This window comes from Hyla sarda, chromosome 1, assembly GCF_029499605.1.
Source record: "Hyla sarda isolate aHylSar1 chromosome 1, aHylSar1.hap1, whole genome shotgun sequence".
Classification (NCBI taxonomy): domain Eukaryota; kingdom Metazoa; phylum Chordata; class Amphibia; order Anura; family Hylidae; genus Hyla; species Hyla sarda.
Window position 1 is genome coordinate 38452239 of NC_079189.1, and position 15617 is coordinate 38467855.

The following is a 15617-nucleotide window of genomic DNA, read 5'->3' on the forward strand; positions in this document are numbered from 1 at the left end:
CCCACAGTAGGTGTAGGCAGCAGAAGTTCCCCATATTAGGTGTAGGCAGCAGAGTTCCCCCACAGTAGGTGTAGGCACTAGACGTGCCCCACATTAGGTGTAGGTAGCAGAGTTCCCCCACAGTAGGTGTAGGCAGCAGAGTTTCCCCACAGTAGGTGTAGGCAGCAGAGTTCCCCCACAGTAGGTGTAGGCAGCAGAAGTGCCCCACATTAGGTGTAGGCAGCAGAAGTCCCCCACATTAGGTGTCGGCAGCAGAGTTCCCCCACAGTAGGTGTAGGCAGCAGAAGTCCCCCACATTAGGTGTAGGCAGCAGAAGTCCCCCACATTAGGTGTAGGCAGCAGAGTTCCCCCACAGTAGGTGTAGGCAGCAGACGTGCCCCACATTAGGTGTAGGTAGCAGAGTTCTCCCACAGTAGGTGTAGGCAGCAGAGTTTCCCCACAGTAGGTGTAGGCAGCAGTTTCCCAACAGTAGGTGTAGGCAGCAGAGTTTCCCCACAGTAGGTGTAGGCAGCAGAGTTTCCCCACAGTTGGTGTAGGCAGCAGAGTTCCCCCACAGTAGGTGTAGGCAGCAGAGTTCCTCCATAGTAGGTGTAGGCAGTAGAATTCTGACACAGTGGGTGTAGGCAGCAGAGTTCCCCCACAGTAGGTGTAGGCAGTAGAATTACGACACAGTGGGTGTAGGCAGCAGAGTTCTCCCACAGTAGGTGTAGGCAGCAGAGTTTCCCCACAGTTGGTGTAGGCAGCAGAGTTCCCCCACAGTAGGTGTAGGCAGCAGAGTTCCTCCATAGTAGGTGTAGGCAGTAGAATTCTGACACAATGGGTGTAGGCGGCAGAGTTCCCCCACAGTAGGTGTAGGCAGTAGAATTACGACACAGTGGGTGTAGGCAGCAGAGTTCTCCCACAATAGGTGTAGGCAGCAGAGTTTCCCCACAGTTGGTGTAGGCAGCAGAGTTCCCCCACAGTAGGTGTAGGCAGCAGAGTTCCCCCACAGTAGGTGTAGGCAGTAGAATTCTGACACAGTGGGTGTAGGCAGCAGAGTTCCTCCACAGTAGGTGTAGGCAGTAGAATTCCGACACAGTGGGTGTAGGCAGCAGAGTTCCCCCACAGTAGGTGTAGGCAGCAGAACTACCCCCTTCAGCCCCAACACCCCCCCACACCCCCTAATTCCCTTCCCTCCCCAACGGACCAGCCGGTAAGTCCACCCCTGCCCCGCTGCATACAAGGTCCTGATACCAGTGTCAGGTCCTTGTATGCTGAAGTGAGGCAGGCAGCGGTCGGCCCGTGCTATCTTCCGCATTATGCAGCGAAGCACGAGCCATCTGCTGCCGGCTCACAGGGCGGGCGGACTACCCGGAATATTTCCGGTATCCTGGTAGGCCAGTCTGGCCCTGCATATGGTTCTTAGATTTGCTCCTAAAAATGGCGCTAATGTGTTTTGAGCATGTAACTGCTTCTACTCACAGCACGATTTAAAGAGGTTACCCACTCAAAATGCATTCACATAGGTTTTGTTAGGAGGGGGAACAATCCTTCATAAGGGCTAATTACATGGGGAGCAGCAGATGGGCTAGATTCACCTCTGCCAGTTACCCCAGACCCATTTACATAGTGAGAGAGATAGGAAAAGCAGAGGAAACGTCTCAATCTGCCACTGAGCACAAGAAAGACGATTCAGCTGGATGTGTACTTGAGAATGATCTGCTGTGTAATTTCATCCCATCAGAGTCCCTTTAATCTGGAGTGTGCGGTGGAGCTCACCTTCTAGTGTCTTCTCGCCTTCTAGCATCTTCTCGCCCTGTCACAGTGGTGGGGAAATAATTTTCTGTATCTAATGGAGCTGAGAAATTGCCGTCTGTAAGACACATTGTTTTTAGATCCTACCCGGCAGAAATCCTATTAGAGAGTTGAAGAGATTGATTTTTTTTTTACCAGTTTTTTTTTTTTTCTTTATCCCAAGTCCCTAATCTGTCACAAGCTGCCTGTGTATGATATCTGGACAACCTTCTATAGTCAGGATTCTGCTGAGGTTGCACAACTCATAGCAGCCATCCAGGGGGTTTGGCATCTGTCCTACTGTTATGCATTGACTTGTAGATGTCATGTTTATGTTTAACCTCAATGACCCTCAAATCCCATAATGCAGTGCACTAACATGAAATAAGTACTTTTTAGGCTACCAAGGGACCCACTGTAGCTCTATTGTCTTCCAGCCCCACATACACAGGGCCTATTCCAGATGCACATGGGTCTTTGCATGGCCCTGCCTAGACCATGCTTAGCTTAGACCGCGAGGGCCCTAAAGCTTGTGGGTGAAGGCATCTCTCTACATTTTTCTGGTACGGATGCAAGCCCTGTGTTTAGCGCTTTGAGGCAGAATACAGAACCCCATTATGCATTGCACCAAAGTAAGATGCGTTCATTTAACTCAACATAAAAGCAAACTGTGCCGAAGATTTCAAGTGCTGGTTGAACCTTGAATGCAATTTTTTTAAAGAGTTTTCTTTTCTTTTTACATGTTTAAAAGTTGCATTCACAAGTAAAATCCACATCTAGCGTACATATGTAAACATGTGAGCTTTAGAAGCATATTTTTTGTACACATTTTGTCATGATTTTTTGGTGTGGATCTTCAAAGTCCAATTGACTTCAATAGGAAAAACACTTTATGCTGTTTTTAAAAAGGTATTACAACTTATAGTACTTATCCCCTATCCAAGTTTGGGATATAAGTGTCTGATCATGAAGGTCTGAAAGCTCCCCCCCTCCCACATCTTGACAACAGGCACCTGAATCTTACCTTGGAATGGACCGTGCACAATGCCGCCACCCCAGTCATTGTCTATGGAGCTGTCGGAGATGGCCCATTGCAGCACATACAAGACTCGCCGCTACAGTCTGAGGCATGCTCCTGTGGATAGGGCATAAGTAATATAAATTGTTACCATGACTATTGTTGCTTAAAGGGGTACTCCGCCCCGAAACATCTTATCCCATATCCAAAGGGCTGGGGCACCCCAGACATCCAGATGACTGGCAATGCTCAGCTGGGGCACCCCAGACATCCAGATGACTGGCGATTCAGGGCGGCGGCTCGTGATGTCACGTTCATGCCCCATTCATGACGTCATGGCCATGCCCCCTCAATGCAAGTCTATAGACTTGCATTGAGGGGCGCGGCTGTGATGTCATGAGCGGGGCGCATCCGTGACATTTTGGGCCTCCCACACTGCACCTGATGCTCTAAACAAACGCCGGCTGCAGCAGGGAGATCGTGGGGGTTCCCAGCGGTGGGACACCCGCAACCAGACATCTTATCCGTTATCCTTTGGATAGGGGGATAAGATGTCTAGGGGCGGAGTACGCCTTTAACATGGGCTCATTTGGGCAGTGTCAGAAAATACCAGGAATGCTTTAATGTACAGATTTGGTATAAATGTATATTCTTATTCATATTGATATATATTTCATATAGTAAACTTTCACATACAGGCCTCTAAATGAACACCAGCACCACATTGCTTTGATAATACATGCTGTAAAAGTACAAATAGTAGTAAAAAGTTCCATTACAAATTGTAGAAAAAGCTATTTAACATTGTCTATCCCATCAATACATGATCAGATAACATATGGCAACGCTGTAGAACAATCTTACAAAACAAATGAGAGAGAAATAAAAAAAACAATAACTTAAAATGAAATTTTTTAAAATGTTTAAGACAACATGTAGAAGAGGGAACATAATCCAAGTGCTTTAACGTTCAATTGGAAGAACATAAGATGACAGGTACAGCCTGAAGAACAAACTTGAAGTCTCTGTCATTTATTTAAGAAAATTCGTTTTTTTCTTTTTTAATCTTTTTTTATAAAAATGTTTTCCTTTAGAAATGAATGTAGCTATGCCTGGTCAAGATCAGTTAAAGGGGTACTCCCATGCCCAAGCCTTCTGAACATCCGATTCAGAAGGCTTGGAGCGGAAGCAGTTGTGACATCACGTCCCCGCCCCCTTGTGATATTATGCCACGCCTCCTCCATTGATGTCTATGGGAGGGGGCATGACGGTCGTCACGCCCCCTCCCATAGACATCAATGGAGGGGGCGTGGCGTGATGTCACGAGGGGGCGGGGGCGTGACATCACGACTGCCGCCGCTGCTCCAAGCCTTCTGAATCGGCTGTTCAGAAGGTTCAGGCACAGGAGTACCCCTTTAAATTACCAATTTAGATCAATAATGGTCAATAATGGTTGTCCGGCATAGGCTGTAAAATATAAATTCCATGAGGTCTTCAGGTCACATCTTAGAATTGTTGACGTCAGAAGAAGAGAAGACCAGCCCTGTGGCCTAGACATGTAAATTCCATATTAGTAGTGCACTGTAGGTGGACATTTCATACCTTGCTTGCTCTTTAACACACAGTTAGACATTGGCAACTTAATGTTGTATTCTGGATCTTGAGCAGTCTTGGAGAAGGTGACGATGGAGACCATGTCATCGCCAATGTCTACCTGTGACCTCCAACGTCTACAGATAAGAAGTTTTTTGAGTGCTCTCTGAAAGTCCCGGTTCAGAAAAGCATATAACATAGGATTAATGGTTGAATTACAATATCCCAACCAAGTAATATATTTGAAAGTATTGACAAGAACCTTGCTGGTGGAACTTGTCCCCTTTGCTGCTATCAAAACATTCAGGACAAAGTATGGTAGCCAGCACATGACGAACACCGAGATGATGATACTCATGGTCCTGGTGGCTTTATGTTCCAGTTGCAAGTTGTTTTGGCGCTTGCTGTTTGGATGGTAATGGAGATCCAGAGTCTGGGAGACAATCCGAGTGGCCTTAAGGCGTGAAGCTCTGTAGATGAAGAAGTACATACTGCACATGATCATAAATGGGATGTAGAAGGCCAGAGAAGATGCAACGATTGCAAAGGTCCAGTTGGTCACGAAGATGCATTCCTTCCCATTGTCAAAGTCTATGCCTGGTATTTCATTCCAGCCTTGCATGACTGGTAGGAAGGAGATTAAGGAGGAGTAGACCCATATTGTCACAGTCATAAGGATACATCTACAGGGAAATAAGAGATGAACTCAATACATTTGACGGAAAAACACTTAATAAAATATCCTAGAACAATCAAGTCAGCTGAAGAAATGTCTTAAAAAATCCTTGTACATGACGAACCCCTTTATAGGCTTTAGAAGGGTCACCAACAAAACACCAAACTGAGTAGGACTTCTATAGGTGTTATGGTCAATATTGCTTATATATAAGCCATTGGTAGCCTTAAAGGGTACTCAGCCAAGGGGTCCGGCCGCTGGGACCCCCACGATCTCCAGTGCAGCACCTCAGTAATCAGCTGCATGGAGCCAACTCAGCTCCGTTCTGGATTACGGGTGACCACATCTGTCACGCCCCCTCCATTCATGTCTGTCACACCCCCCTCCCACAGACATGAATGGAGGAGGAAATATCATGACAAAATGTTTAGAGCGCCGAATGACCAAACCCCCCACGATCAGGCATCTTATTCCCTATCCTTTGGATAAGGGATAAGATGACTAGGGGCAGAGTACCCCTTTAAAGGGATAGTCCACTTTGGATAACTACTATAAACTGAATACAGGATGCCCTGTCGGAGTGTTCAGTTTTAATCTGTTGAGGAACCTTGTAGCATTACACAATTATAAATTGAAATAGTTTGACTATGTAACAAGCAGGTATGATGCGTCCTCCAGAGATAAAGGCCCAGATTTAGCATTGTACCTGAGACAAAAGAGAAGGGGTTAAAACTATTCTTATTTGCATAATATACTGGAAAATCTGCAATTCTATATGATTTGGTGCACTTATGTCAGTCACGATTTTATTGCATTTGTTTGTAGACTTGCTGCAGAAACTTTCTAAATCAACTCTGAGCAGTGTGACCCTATCTATAGAGTCACCTACTTATAGTGACAATTAAGCTTCATTTATGGCTGGTCACAGCAGCAGTGTCACCTGAGTCATCCAGGTAGAGGGATCTCACCTTACACAGGGGATGCCGACATGTATGTGACAGAAATAACCGGATATTCTGTGCATGGTAATAACTGCATCAATACAAGCGGAACATGGAAACTCAAATGTATGGATGAGAAATTCACCTTTTATGTCTGGGTGAAAAATTCCATTAAAATAATAATCCCAGGAGCAAACACTTTACATATAGTGGATCCCATTCTAAAAGTAATCATATTCTTAAAGGGTACCTCTCATCAAATAAACTTTTGATATATTTTAGATTAATGAATGTTGAATAACTTTCCAATAGCATGTTAATGAAAAATATGCTTCTTTCTATTGTATTTTTCCCGATCAGTCCTGTCAGCAAGCATTTCTGACTCATGCTGGAGTCCTAAACACTCAGAGCTTCCAGCCTGCTTTGTTCACAGCCAAACAGGCTGTGAACAAAGCAGGCTGGCAGCTCTGAGTGTTCTCCTTTGTGAACAAAGCAGACTGGCAGCTCGTAGTGTTTAGGACTCCTGCATGAGTCTGAAATGCTTGCTGCCAGGACTGGTAGGGAGACCCCTAGTGGTCATTTCTTCAAAGTGGAAAATTAAATAGAAAGAAGCATATTTTTTTAATAACATGCAATTGTAAAGTTATTCGGCATACATTAATCTATAATATATGAAAAGTTTTTTTGATGAGAGGTACCCTTTAATAATAATGGAACTCAAGTGATGCCTGCTTTAACATGACTTGTAATGGAAGGTTCTTCTGAAATGCCATCTACATATTCTGAATTATAGGATATGCACATTAAAGGGGTTATCCAGGAATAAAAAAAACTGAGCTAAATTCTTTCAAAACCTGCTCCCTGTCTGTCTCCAGGTTGAGTGTGGTTCTGCAGCTCAGGTCCATTGAAGTGAATAAAGCCAAGTTGTAATACCACACACAACCTGGAGACAGACAGGGAGCGTATTTTTTTTTTTTTTTGCTATGTTTTTCAATTCCTGGATAACCCCTTTAAGATATCTACAGAGCTGTTCACACATATAGTGCAACTAATCTGACCTGTTTCTCTTTAGTTTAAAAACTCTAAATATAGCTTTGATCCCCTCTTTGCAGTCATAACAGCTTCCACTCTTTTACATTATTTTGGGATGCATCTGTGGGAATTTTTGTCCGTTCATCCTGAAGAGCATTTTTGAGGTCAGATGATGTCGGAGGAGAGGGCCTGGCTCACACTCTACATTCTAGTTAATCCCAAAGGTGTTGGATGGGGTTAAGGTCAGAGCTCTGCCTATGCCAACCCCTTAAAAACAACCCCATAGCATTATCCCTCTTCCACAAAACTCTACAGTCAGACAGGTAACATTCTCCAGGCATTCACTAAATGCAGACTGGTTTATCAGATGCCAGATAAAGTTTGATCCACCTCTCTACGGAACACGTTTCTACTACAATGGAGTCCAATGGAGGCATGGCATTGTGCTCAGTGATTTTGAGGCTTGCATGCAGCTGCTCAGCCATTGAAACTCATGGTTTGATGCCCTGGTGGACACAGTTTTTGAGTGTAGACGCCGTGGTCATTGCTAGTTTGCAGCACTTCTCCAACAGGGAAACTATTCGAATGCTATTGGGTACAAAGCACTGTTGTCATCCAGCATTGGAGAGGGCTGTTCCCATATGTGTTGGAAGATTTGTGCACTGGTGTAATAACATAGTGAGCAATGAGCAACCATGGCTGCAGATAAAGATAGAGTGCAATCATTAACCCCTTAAGGATGAAGCCCATTTTGACCTTAAATGGGCACTGTCACCAACTTTATTTTTTGATATGTTGTAGTACTTATGTACTACAACATATCTCTAATTACTTTTATTTTATTTATTTTTTTCCATTAAAATGCTTTAATTTACATTTAAAAACCGACCACTACGGGTCACCCTCCTAGTGGCCGGCTGAAGCCTGGCATGACGTCACGCCTGAAAAAGGACTGATTTTGGCCTGACAATCAGTCCTTTTTCATTTAGGCTGCTCTCGCTCCCTGCCTGTCAATGAGACAGGCGGGAGCGAGCGCATTAGCTCCCCGGCCACTGGCTGGGAGGCCACTCCTCCCGCACATGTCGTTGCGCCGCTGTCCCTGCACGCCAGCTGCCGGACTCTGCAGTAACTGTAAGTGTAATGAGGGAAAGGGGTTTGCGGGAGGGGGGTTTGTGATGGAGGGAACGGGGTATGCGGGGGGGGGGTTGTGATGGAGGGAATGGGGTATGGCGGGGGGGGGGGGGGTTTGACGGAGGGAACGGGCTAGCGCCGTAGCGCCGCAGCGCCACAGCGCCACAGCGCCGCATGGAACTGACTTATAGCTTATCTACACAGGGTGCCTCCAGCTGTTTCACTACTACAACTCCCAGCATGCCCTGACAGCCAATAGATGTCAGGGCAAGCTGGGAGTTGTAGTGTTGAAACAGCTGGAGGCACCCTGTGTAGATAAACTAAGGGCGGAAGTCCCCCCCCAGCAGGCATCAGTGACGTGGTGCCTGCTGGGGAAGTCTGCCTGGTAGTGAGCACACTACCAGGCAGACAAAAAGTTATTTTTAAAATAGTAAAAAGAAAAATTAAAAGCAGGGAGGGGGTTAGGGATAGATTGGCAATAGGCAGGGACAGAAAAAAAAATAGGATGGTGGGAGCTACCCTTTAAAGAGTACCTGTTGTGATCCTACCAGTTCACTGCCCCCATCATGATAAACCACCCCCTGCCTTTATTTTTATTATTTGTTAGTTTTCTACCTTGATATTGCTCTGTATTCTCCGCTCAGTCTCAGTCAGATTCACAGACTGGAAAGGGACGTTCCCCAGCAGGCGTGACATCATCTGAAGCCATACAGGGGAGAACTTCCTCCCTCACTCTACTACACACAGCCCAGAGCAGTTCAGTATGTGAGATGAGCTATGATTGACTAAGACTGCACACACCCCCCTCAGCACTCCAGACTGCATTTCCTGAATTTGGACTTCTGCCGGGCCAGAAGGCCATGTTCTCTCTTTGGGGGAGATTTATCAAAACCTGTGTGTAGGAAAAGTCCCATAGCAACCAATCAGATTGCTTCTTTCATTTTCAAAAGAGCCTCTAAAATATGAAAGAGGCAATCTGATTGGTTGCTATGGGCCACTGGTCAATTTTTCTTCTACACAGGTTTTGATAAATCTCTCCTCTATAAATAAATATATATATATATATATATATATATATATATATATATATCTGCAGAATAGTATCAGGAAAAAGAAAGCTATCATGGTAGTATGTTTTTTTTTCTTTAACCCCCTTAAAGACGCAGGACGTAAATGTATGTCCTGGTGAGGTGGTACTTAGTGCACCAGGACGTACATTTACGTTCTAAGCATAACCGCGAGCATCGGAGCGATGCCCGGATCATGCACGGCAGGTCTTACATGCTTTTTTATAACATTTTGTTCCCAACATTTTTTATAAAAAATGGTTTAAAAGTTCTATATAATCAAATATGGTATCAATAAAAAGTACAGATCACGGCGCAAAAAATGAGCCCTCATACCGCCGCTTATATGGAAAAATGAAAAAGTTATAGGTCTTCAAAATAGGGTGATTTTAAATGTACTCATTTTGTTAAAAAGTTTGCGATTTTTTTTTAAGCTCAACAGTAATATAAAAGTATGTTATCATGGTATCATTTTAATCATATTGACCCAAAGAATAAAGAACACATGTCATTTTTTACCATAAATTGTACGGCGGGAAAACAAAACCTTCCAAAATTGGCAAAATTGGCAAAATTGCGGTTTTCTTTTTAATTTCACCACACAAATAGTATTTTTTTGGTTGCGTCATACATTTTATGGTAAAGTGAGTGATGGCATTACAACGGACAACTAGTCGCGCAAAAAACAAGCCCTCATACTAGTCTGTGGATGAAAATATAAAAGAGTTATGATTTTTTGAAGGCGAGGAGGAAAAAATGAAAACGTAAAAATTATATACCCCCCCCCCCCCCCCATCTCTGGCCCGGCGCTCCAGCATTGCTGTCACAGAAGCCTGGGTCTTCCGTGATTGAGACGTCACGCCATGCCCCCTCCATTCATATCTATTGGAGGGGCTGTCACGCCTCTTCCCATAGACATGTAGGGGGGTGACAGCTGTGATCGCCAGTCATTCGCCATGGAGTGGAGTTCGCTCCGTGCACTGGATGACTGGGGTGCTGCGGCAGAGATCGCATGGGTCCCTAGGGGCCAGACCCCCGCCATCGGACATGTTATCCCCTATCCTTTGGATACGGGAGAACATGTCTAGCGGAGGAGTACCCCTCTAATATGAAATGGAATAGTATACAAAAAGTTAGAAAAATAGCGGACCCTGGAACATCTCCAGAGGATCAGAAGTTGGGACTTCTCAAGAAGGTCTGTGGGTCAGGCCCGGAGACAATGTTCTGATACCGCAATTCTGTTGACTGCCAAAAGACTTCAGGATCTTTTTTTTTTTGCTTTAGATTATCCTACTTTTTGTTGCCCCTTAGCAGTTTTTTTTTAATTATGTTTTTTTGCACTGATTTTAGTCTTTTATTTATTTTATTTTTTTGGAGTCTTGTTTGCTCAAAGGAATTGGAAGAACTTTTGGCTTTTCAATGAAAGTAGGAAGCCAAAATGAAATTTTATGAACAGCAGTGGCCTCATTTTTAGATACTTAAAAAATAAAAAATAAATAATGATCTGGCTGGAAGCTTTTTCTTTTAAATTAATCATTGGCCGCGAGTTCCATCTTTATCATCCACTTGGCAAGTTTTTCGAGTGTTAACCTGTTGTTTGCTGTATTAGAGGATGATGAGTGTCTATTACAGTGGTTTCCAAACTATGGACCTCCAGCTTTTGCAAAACTGCAAATCCCAGCATGCCCGGACAGCCAACGGCTGTCCGGGCATGCTGGGAGTTGTAGTTTTGCAACAGCTAGAAGTCCACAGTTTGGAGACCAAGGGCCTATTATATGTAACATGATGCTGGAGTTTTGGCAAGACATATGACATGTATGCCATCCTTTGCATGTACACTGTAATAAGAACCTGTAATAAAGCTCACAAACCATTGCATGTTATTTTAAGTGGTATGGTCCATGTATTGCAGATATACCAACCATTTACGCCCCCTAGAGTGTCCTAATTCTGCCAGTTTTTGTCATCATTACCATGATCTTATGGGTACATAATGGTCTATCCCTGCCCACTTTCTCACGTTTATCCTGTCATTTACTGTCTAATACTTACTACTATAAAGGTGGACAGGTTACTGCCTCCCTCAAGTGAAACACACTCCTCTCCTGCTGCTCTCTTCCATCTTTCCATCTTATTATCTACAGTATGTCCCGATCCCGTCACATGGAGTCCTGCCTGACCTATTCCAAACCACATAAATGTAAAGGTCACTGCCTCCATCATCAACATCATCACCTTCTTCTTCTGCTGTTATTATCCCTATAATCTGGTTGGCTATAGTTTGTCCGGTTTCCACCTCCTTCATGATACTGTCTCCATCACATGCCATCCGGCTGTCTTTACTGAAATCTTTACATGAGAGTACAGGTCACTGTCTCCCTCAAGATCATCACACTCCTGTCCTGCTGCTGTATTGTCTACGTGATACCCTATTTCTGTTCACATAATGATACAGCCCATGTGATATACAGTCCTGTTATCTTTATTACACGTGGGTGTACAGGTCACTGCCATTCCACAAGATCAGCACACTCCTCTCCTGCTGCTGTATTGTCTACATGATACCCTATTTCTGTTCACATAATGATACAGCCCCTGTGATATACAGTCCTGTTATCTTTATTACATGAGAGTACAGGTCACTGTCTCCCTCAAGATCATCACACTCCTGTCCTGCTGCTGTATTGTCTACGTGATACCCTTTTTCTGTTCACATAATGATACAGCCCCTGTGATATACAGTCCTGTTATGTTTATTACACGTGGGTGTACAGGTCACTGCCATCCACAAGATCAGCACACTCCTCTCCTGCTGCTGTATTGTCTACATGATACCCTATTTCTGTTCACATAATGATACAGCCCCTGTGATATACAGTCCTGTTATCTTTATTACATGTGGGTGTACAGGTCACTGCCATCCACAAGATCAGCACACTCCTCTCCTGCTGCAGTGATCTTTACTATCATCTCTTGGCTACAGTGTACGGCAGTGCCAACTCATTCATGACACTGCCCATGTAGAATACAGTTATTTACTCACTCCAATAATAACAATGTTCAGGTCACTGCCTCCAGCAAAATCAGCACACTCCTATGATGTGATCACCAATCACTAAACTTGATAAGGAATCCTGGGTTTTCTTTGCATATTCACTTACCCTTCACATGCAGATCTTTCATAACCTTTCTAATATAGTCAGAGGTCACTGCCTCCTACAAAATTAGCTCACCCCCCTTCTGCTGCCAGCACACTCCTCATAGTTTTGGTTCATGCTGTATTTGTGTATATTCCATATCATTACACCATCTAATGCAGTCCTGCATTCACTGGTATCATGGTAGATAGGTCATTGCCTCCGGCAAGTTGTACACACTCTTCTTCTGCTGCTGCTCTTATAATAATCGTGTTCTGTTGTCAGGGTTGGATCTTCAATCTTTAATGATGTTTTCTATGTTTTATTTGTGTTAACAAAAAGCTGCCACTAAGTTTCTCCCTACTTGTCCAGGGCATATTTTCCCCCATCTCTTGCACAGACTTTGGATTCCTGCTGGCCTGGTGCAGCCTTAGCCAATCATAGCTCATCTCACACTGAACTGATCTGGTCTATATGTAGCAGAGTGAGGGGGGAAATTCTCCCCTGTATGGCTTCAGATGATGTCACGCCTGCTGGGGAACACCCCTTCCCAGTCTGTGAGACTGAGCAGAAAACACAGAGCAATATCAAGGTAGAAAACTAAACAATAAAAATAAAGGCAGGGGGTGGTTTATCATGATGGGGCAGTGAACTGGGAGGATTATAAAATGTAACAAGATCATGACAGGTACTCTTTAAGAGTGCCCAGTAGCTTACTATAAAACTGCTCGTGTCTAATTCATGTAAGTGAATGTAACTAGTACCCACCTGCGACGTGACATCCTCTTTGAATAGTGATATGGAGTGACCACAGAACAGTATCTGTCCAGACTGATAAAGCACAGGGTGACGATGGACGCCGTGCAGAACATGACATCAAATGAGATCCACACCTTGCAGAACTGTCTCCCAAAGAGCCACATCCCCGTGACTTCATAGATGATGCTAAAAAAGAAAACATGAGCTCCTTTATCCAATGAAATTATAGATGCACATTGTACTTTTCAAAGTAAATCAAAGAAGGCTACACTTGTCCTATGAGATACATATTGTTATGTTTTTACTTTTATGTTTTATAGGATCTCAAGGGTCGATATACAATGCATTCGGAAAGTCTTCAGACCCTTTCACGGTTTTCCCATTTCGTTATGATGCGGCCTTCTGCTACAATAAAAAAATATAACTTTTTCCCCATCAATCTTCACTTAACACCCCTAACGAGAAAGATAATAGAATTTTAGAAATGTTTGCAAAGTAATTAAAAATGAAAAGCCAAAATTTTTCATGGACATATTCTTTGGTCTGATGAAACCAAGATTTAACTTCCTGGCCTCAATTTCTTTCCAGAGGGAAAGTTGCTGAGTTGCCCATAGCAACCAATTTTTTTAAAAAAGGCCTCTGAAAATGAATGAAGTGATCTGATTGGTTGCTATGGGCAACTCATCAACTATTCCTCTGGACAGGATTTGATAAATCTCCCCCTATGTCTAGAGGAAACCAGGTCTTGCATGCCATCACCTGCCCAATACCATCCCTACAGTGAAGCATAGTTGGGGCAGCATCGGGGGCAGCTATGGAGGTGTTTTTCAGTGGCTGGAACATGGAGACTCGTCAGGGTTGAGGGAAAGCTGAATGTAGCAGAGCACAGAGATATTCCTAATGAAAACATGATTGGGAGTGCTCTGGAGTTTACCATCTAACAAGACAATGACCCTTAAGCACAGATCCTATACAACACAGGAGCGGCTAAGGGACAACTCTGTGAATGTCCCTGAGGGGCCCAACCAGAGCCCTGACTTGAACACAATAGAACATCTATGGAGAGACCTGAAAACATAACACAATGTGAAAGAAGTTAAAGGGTCTAAAACATTTCTAAATATATTGTATACCCTGGGAGTATGTATTGGCTCCCAATGCTGTACATTACAGTAGATATCATCTGCTTTGAGTAATCCCTTTATGTTAGAATAGTTCCCCAAACTGTAATCTGTGAAGACATTTTTCAAGGAGTAGTGCAGTGAAAAATAACTAGAGATCGCGGGGGGGGGGGGTCCAACCATAGAAACCCCCCGCGATCTCCTGAACGGGGCCCTGGCAGTCTGCTGGAAGCGGCCATTCCGACCCTCGCAGGAAGCTGCGGCTGTCACTCCCCCTCCATGTATCTCTATGGGATAAATCGAGGGAGCAGGTCGCCGCTCTATGCGGGGGTCAGCAGCAGACTGCCGGGGCCCCGTTCAGGAGATCGTGGGGGTCCCAGCCGTCGGACCCCCAGTGATCTATAACTTATCCCCATCCTTTGGATAGGGGATAAGTCATCTTTCACAACAGAACTCCTTTACATTATTCTACTGCATCACTACTGGAGAAATTAAGTATTACACGGTGTAACAAGGTCCTTCTGTGTAATGTCTGAACATAGCAGGTTCCCCATGGTGACATCTTGATCTGTCTGTCTCATTCTGTCAGTAATGCTTTAACGTCATACCTGGCAGTTCTAGGTAAAGCATGAAAGTTCTTCTTATGACCCTCAAATGGATGTAAACATAATTAAATGGAGGGATCATATAGGTAGAATAACAAGTTTGCTATGATTCGACTCTCATGTTCTGGAAGGCGACAGTGGTCTCCATTCTCCAACATGCGGCTCTCCAATAGTTGTGAAACCAAGAAGCTTTCCCATGACAAACATTTATGTTTTTTTTTTTTTTTTTTTTGATTCATGGCCACTTTCTGTTACCGTCTGGGCAAGATGCAGAAACAGATGAGCATACACACACTTAAAGGGGAACTCCGGTGGAAACAAGTGAAAAACAAATGTTTTCAAATTAACAGGTGCCAGAAAGTTATACAGATTTGTAAATCACTTCTATTAAAAAAATCTTAACCCTTCCAATACTTTTCAGCTGCTGTATACTACAGAGAAAATTGTGCAGTTCTTTCCAGTCTCACCACAGTGCTCTCTGCTGACACCTCTGTCCATATCAGGAACTGTCTAGATTGGAATAATATCCCCATGGAAAACCTCTCCTGCTCTGGACAGTTCCTGACATGAATATTAAGTGATATTTGGATTAGGATCCTAAACTCTTTCGGCACATAAATATATAGCAAAATTATAAGCAGAAAAACATGCTCAGGAAGAGCCTAAGATATAACTTTTAATGTATTCATTAAAATCAGGGGGCAAAACGTGCCAATAATAGTGATGCAGCTAAAGAAATGTACAATCTAATGATTAGGAACAGA

General features: G+C 43.9%; 1 protein-coding gene across 3 annotated transcripts in view; it reads right to left on the reverse strand.

Annotated features, from left to right (window-relative positions):
* Positions 1–1732: 1732 nt before the first annotated feature.
* LOC130337968 (octopamine receptor-like) overlaps positions 1733–15617 on the reverse strand; it is a 123283-nt gene continuing 109398 nt past the window's right edge. For 2 of the 3 annotated variants that reach the window (XM_056553968.1, XM_056553969.1), the window contains exons 4-5: positions 13137–13313; positions 4119–5067 (exon numbers count right to left, since the gene is read on the reverse strand). In XM_056553968.1, coding sequence (XP_056409943.1) covers positions 4362–5067; positions 13137–13313 — 883 coding nt within the window. In that variant the 3' untranslated portion in view covers positions 4119–4361. Of the gene's footprint in view, positions 1838–2797; positions 2909–4118; positions 5068–13136; positions 13314–15617 lie in introns of those variants that run through there. The other variant, XM_056553978.1, reaches the window with a different exon arrangement.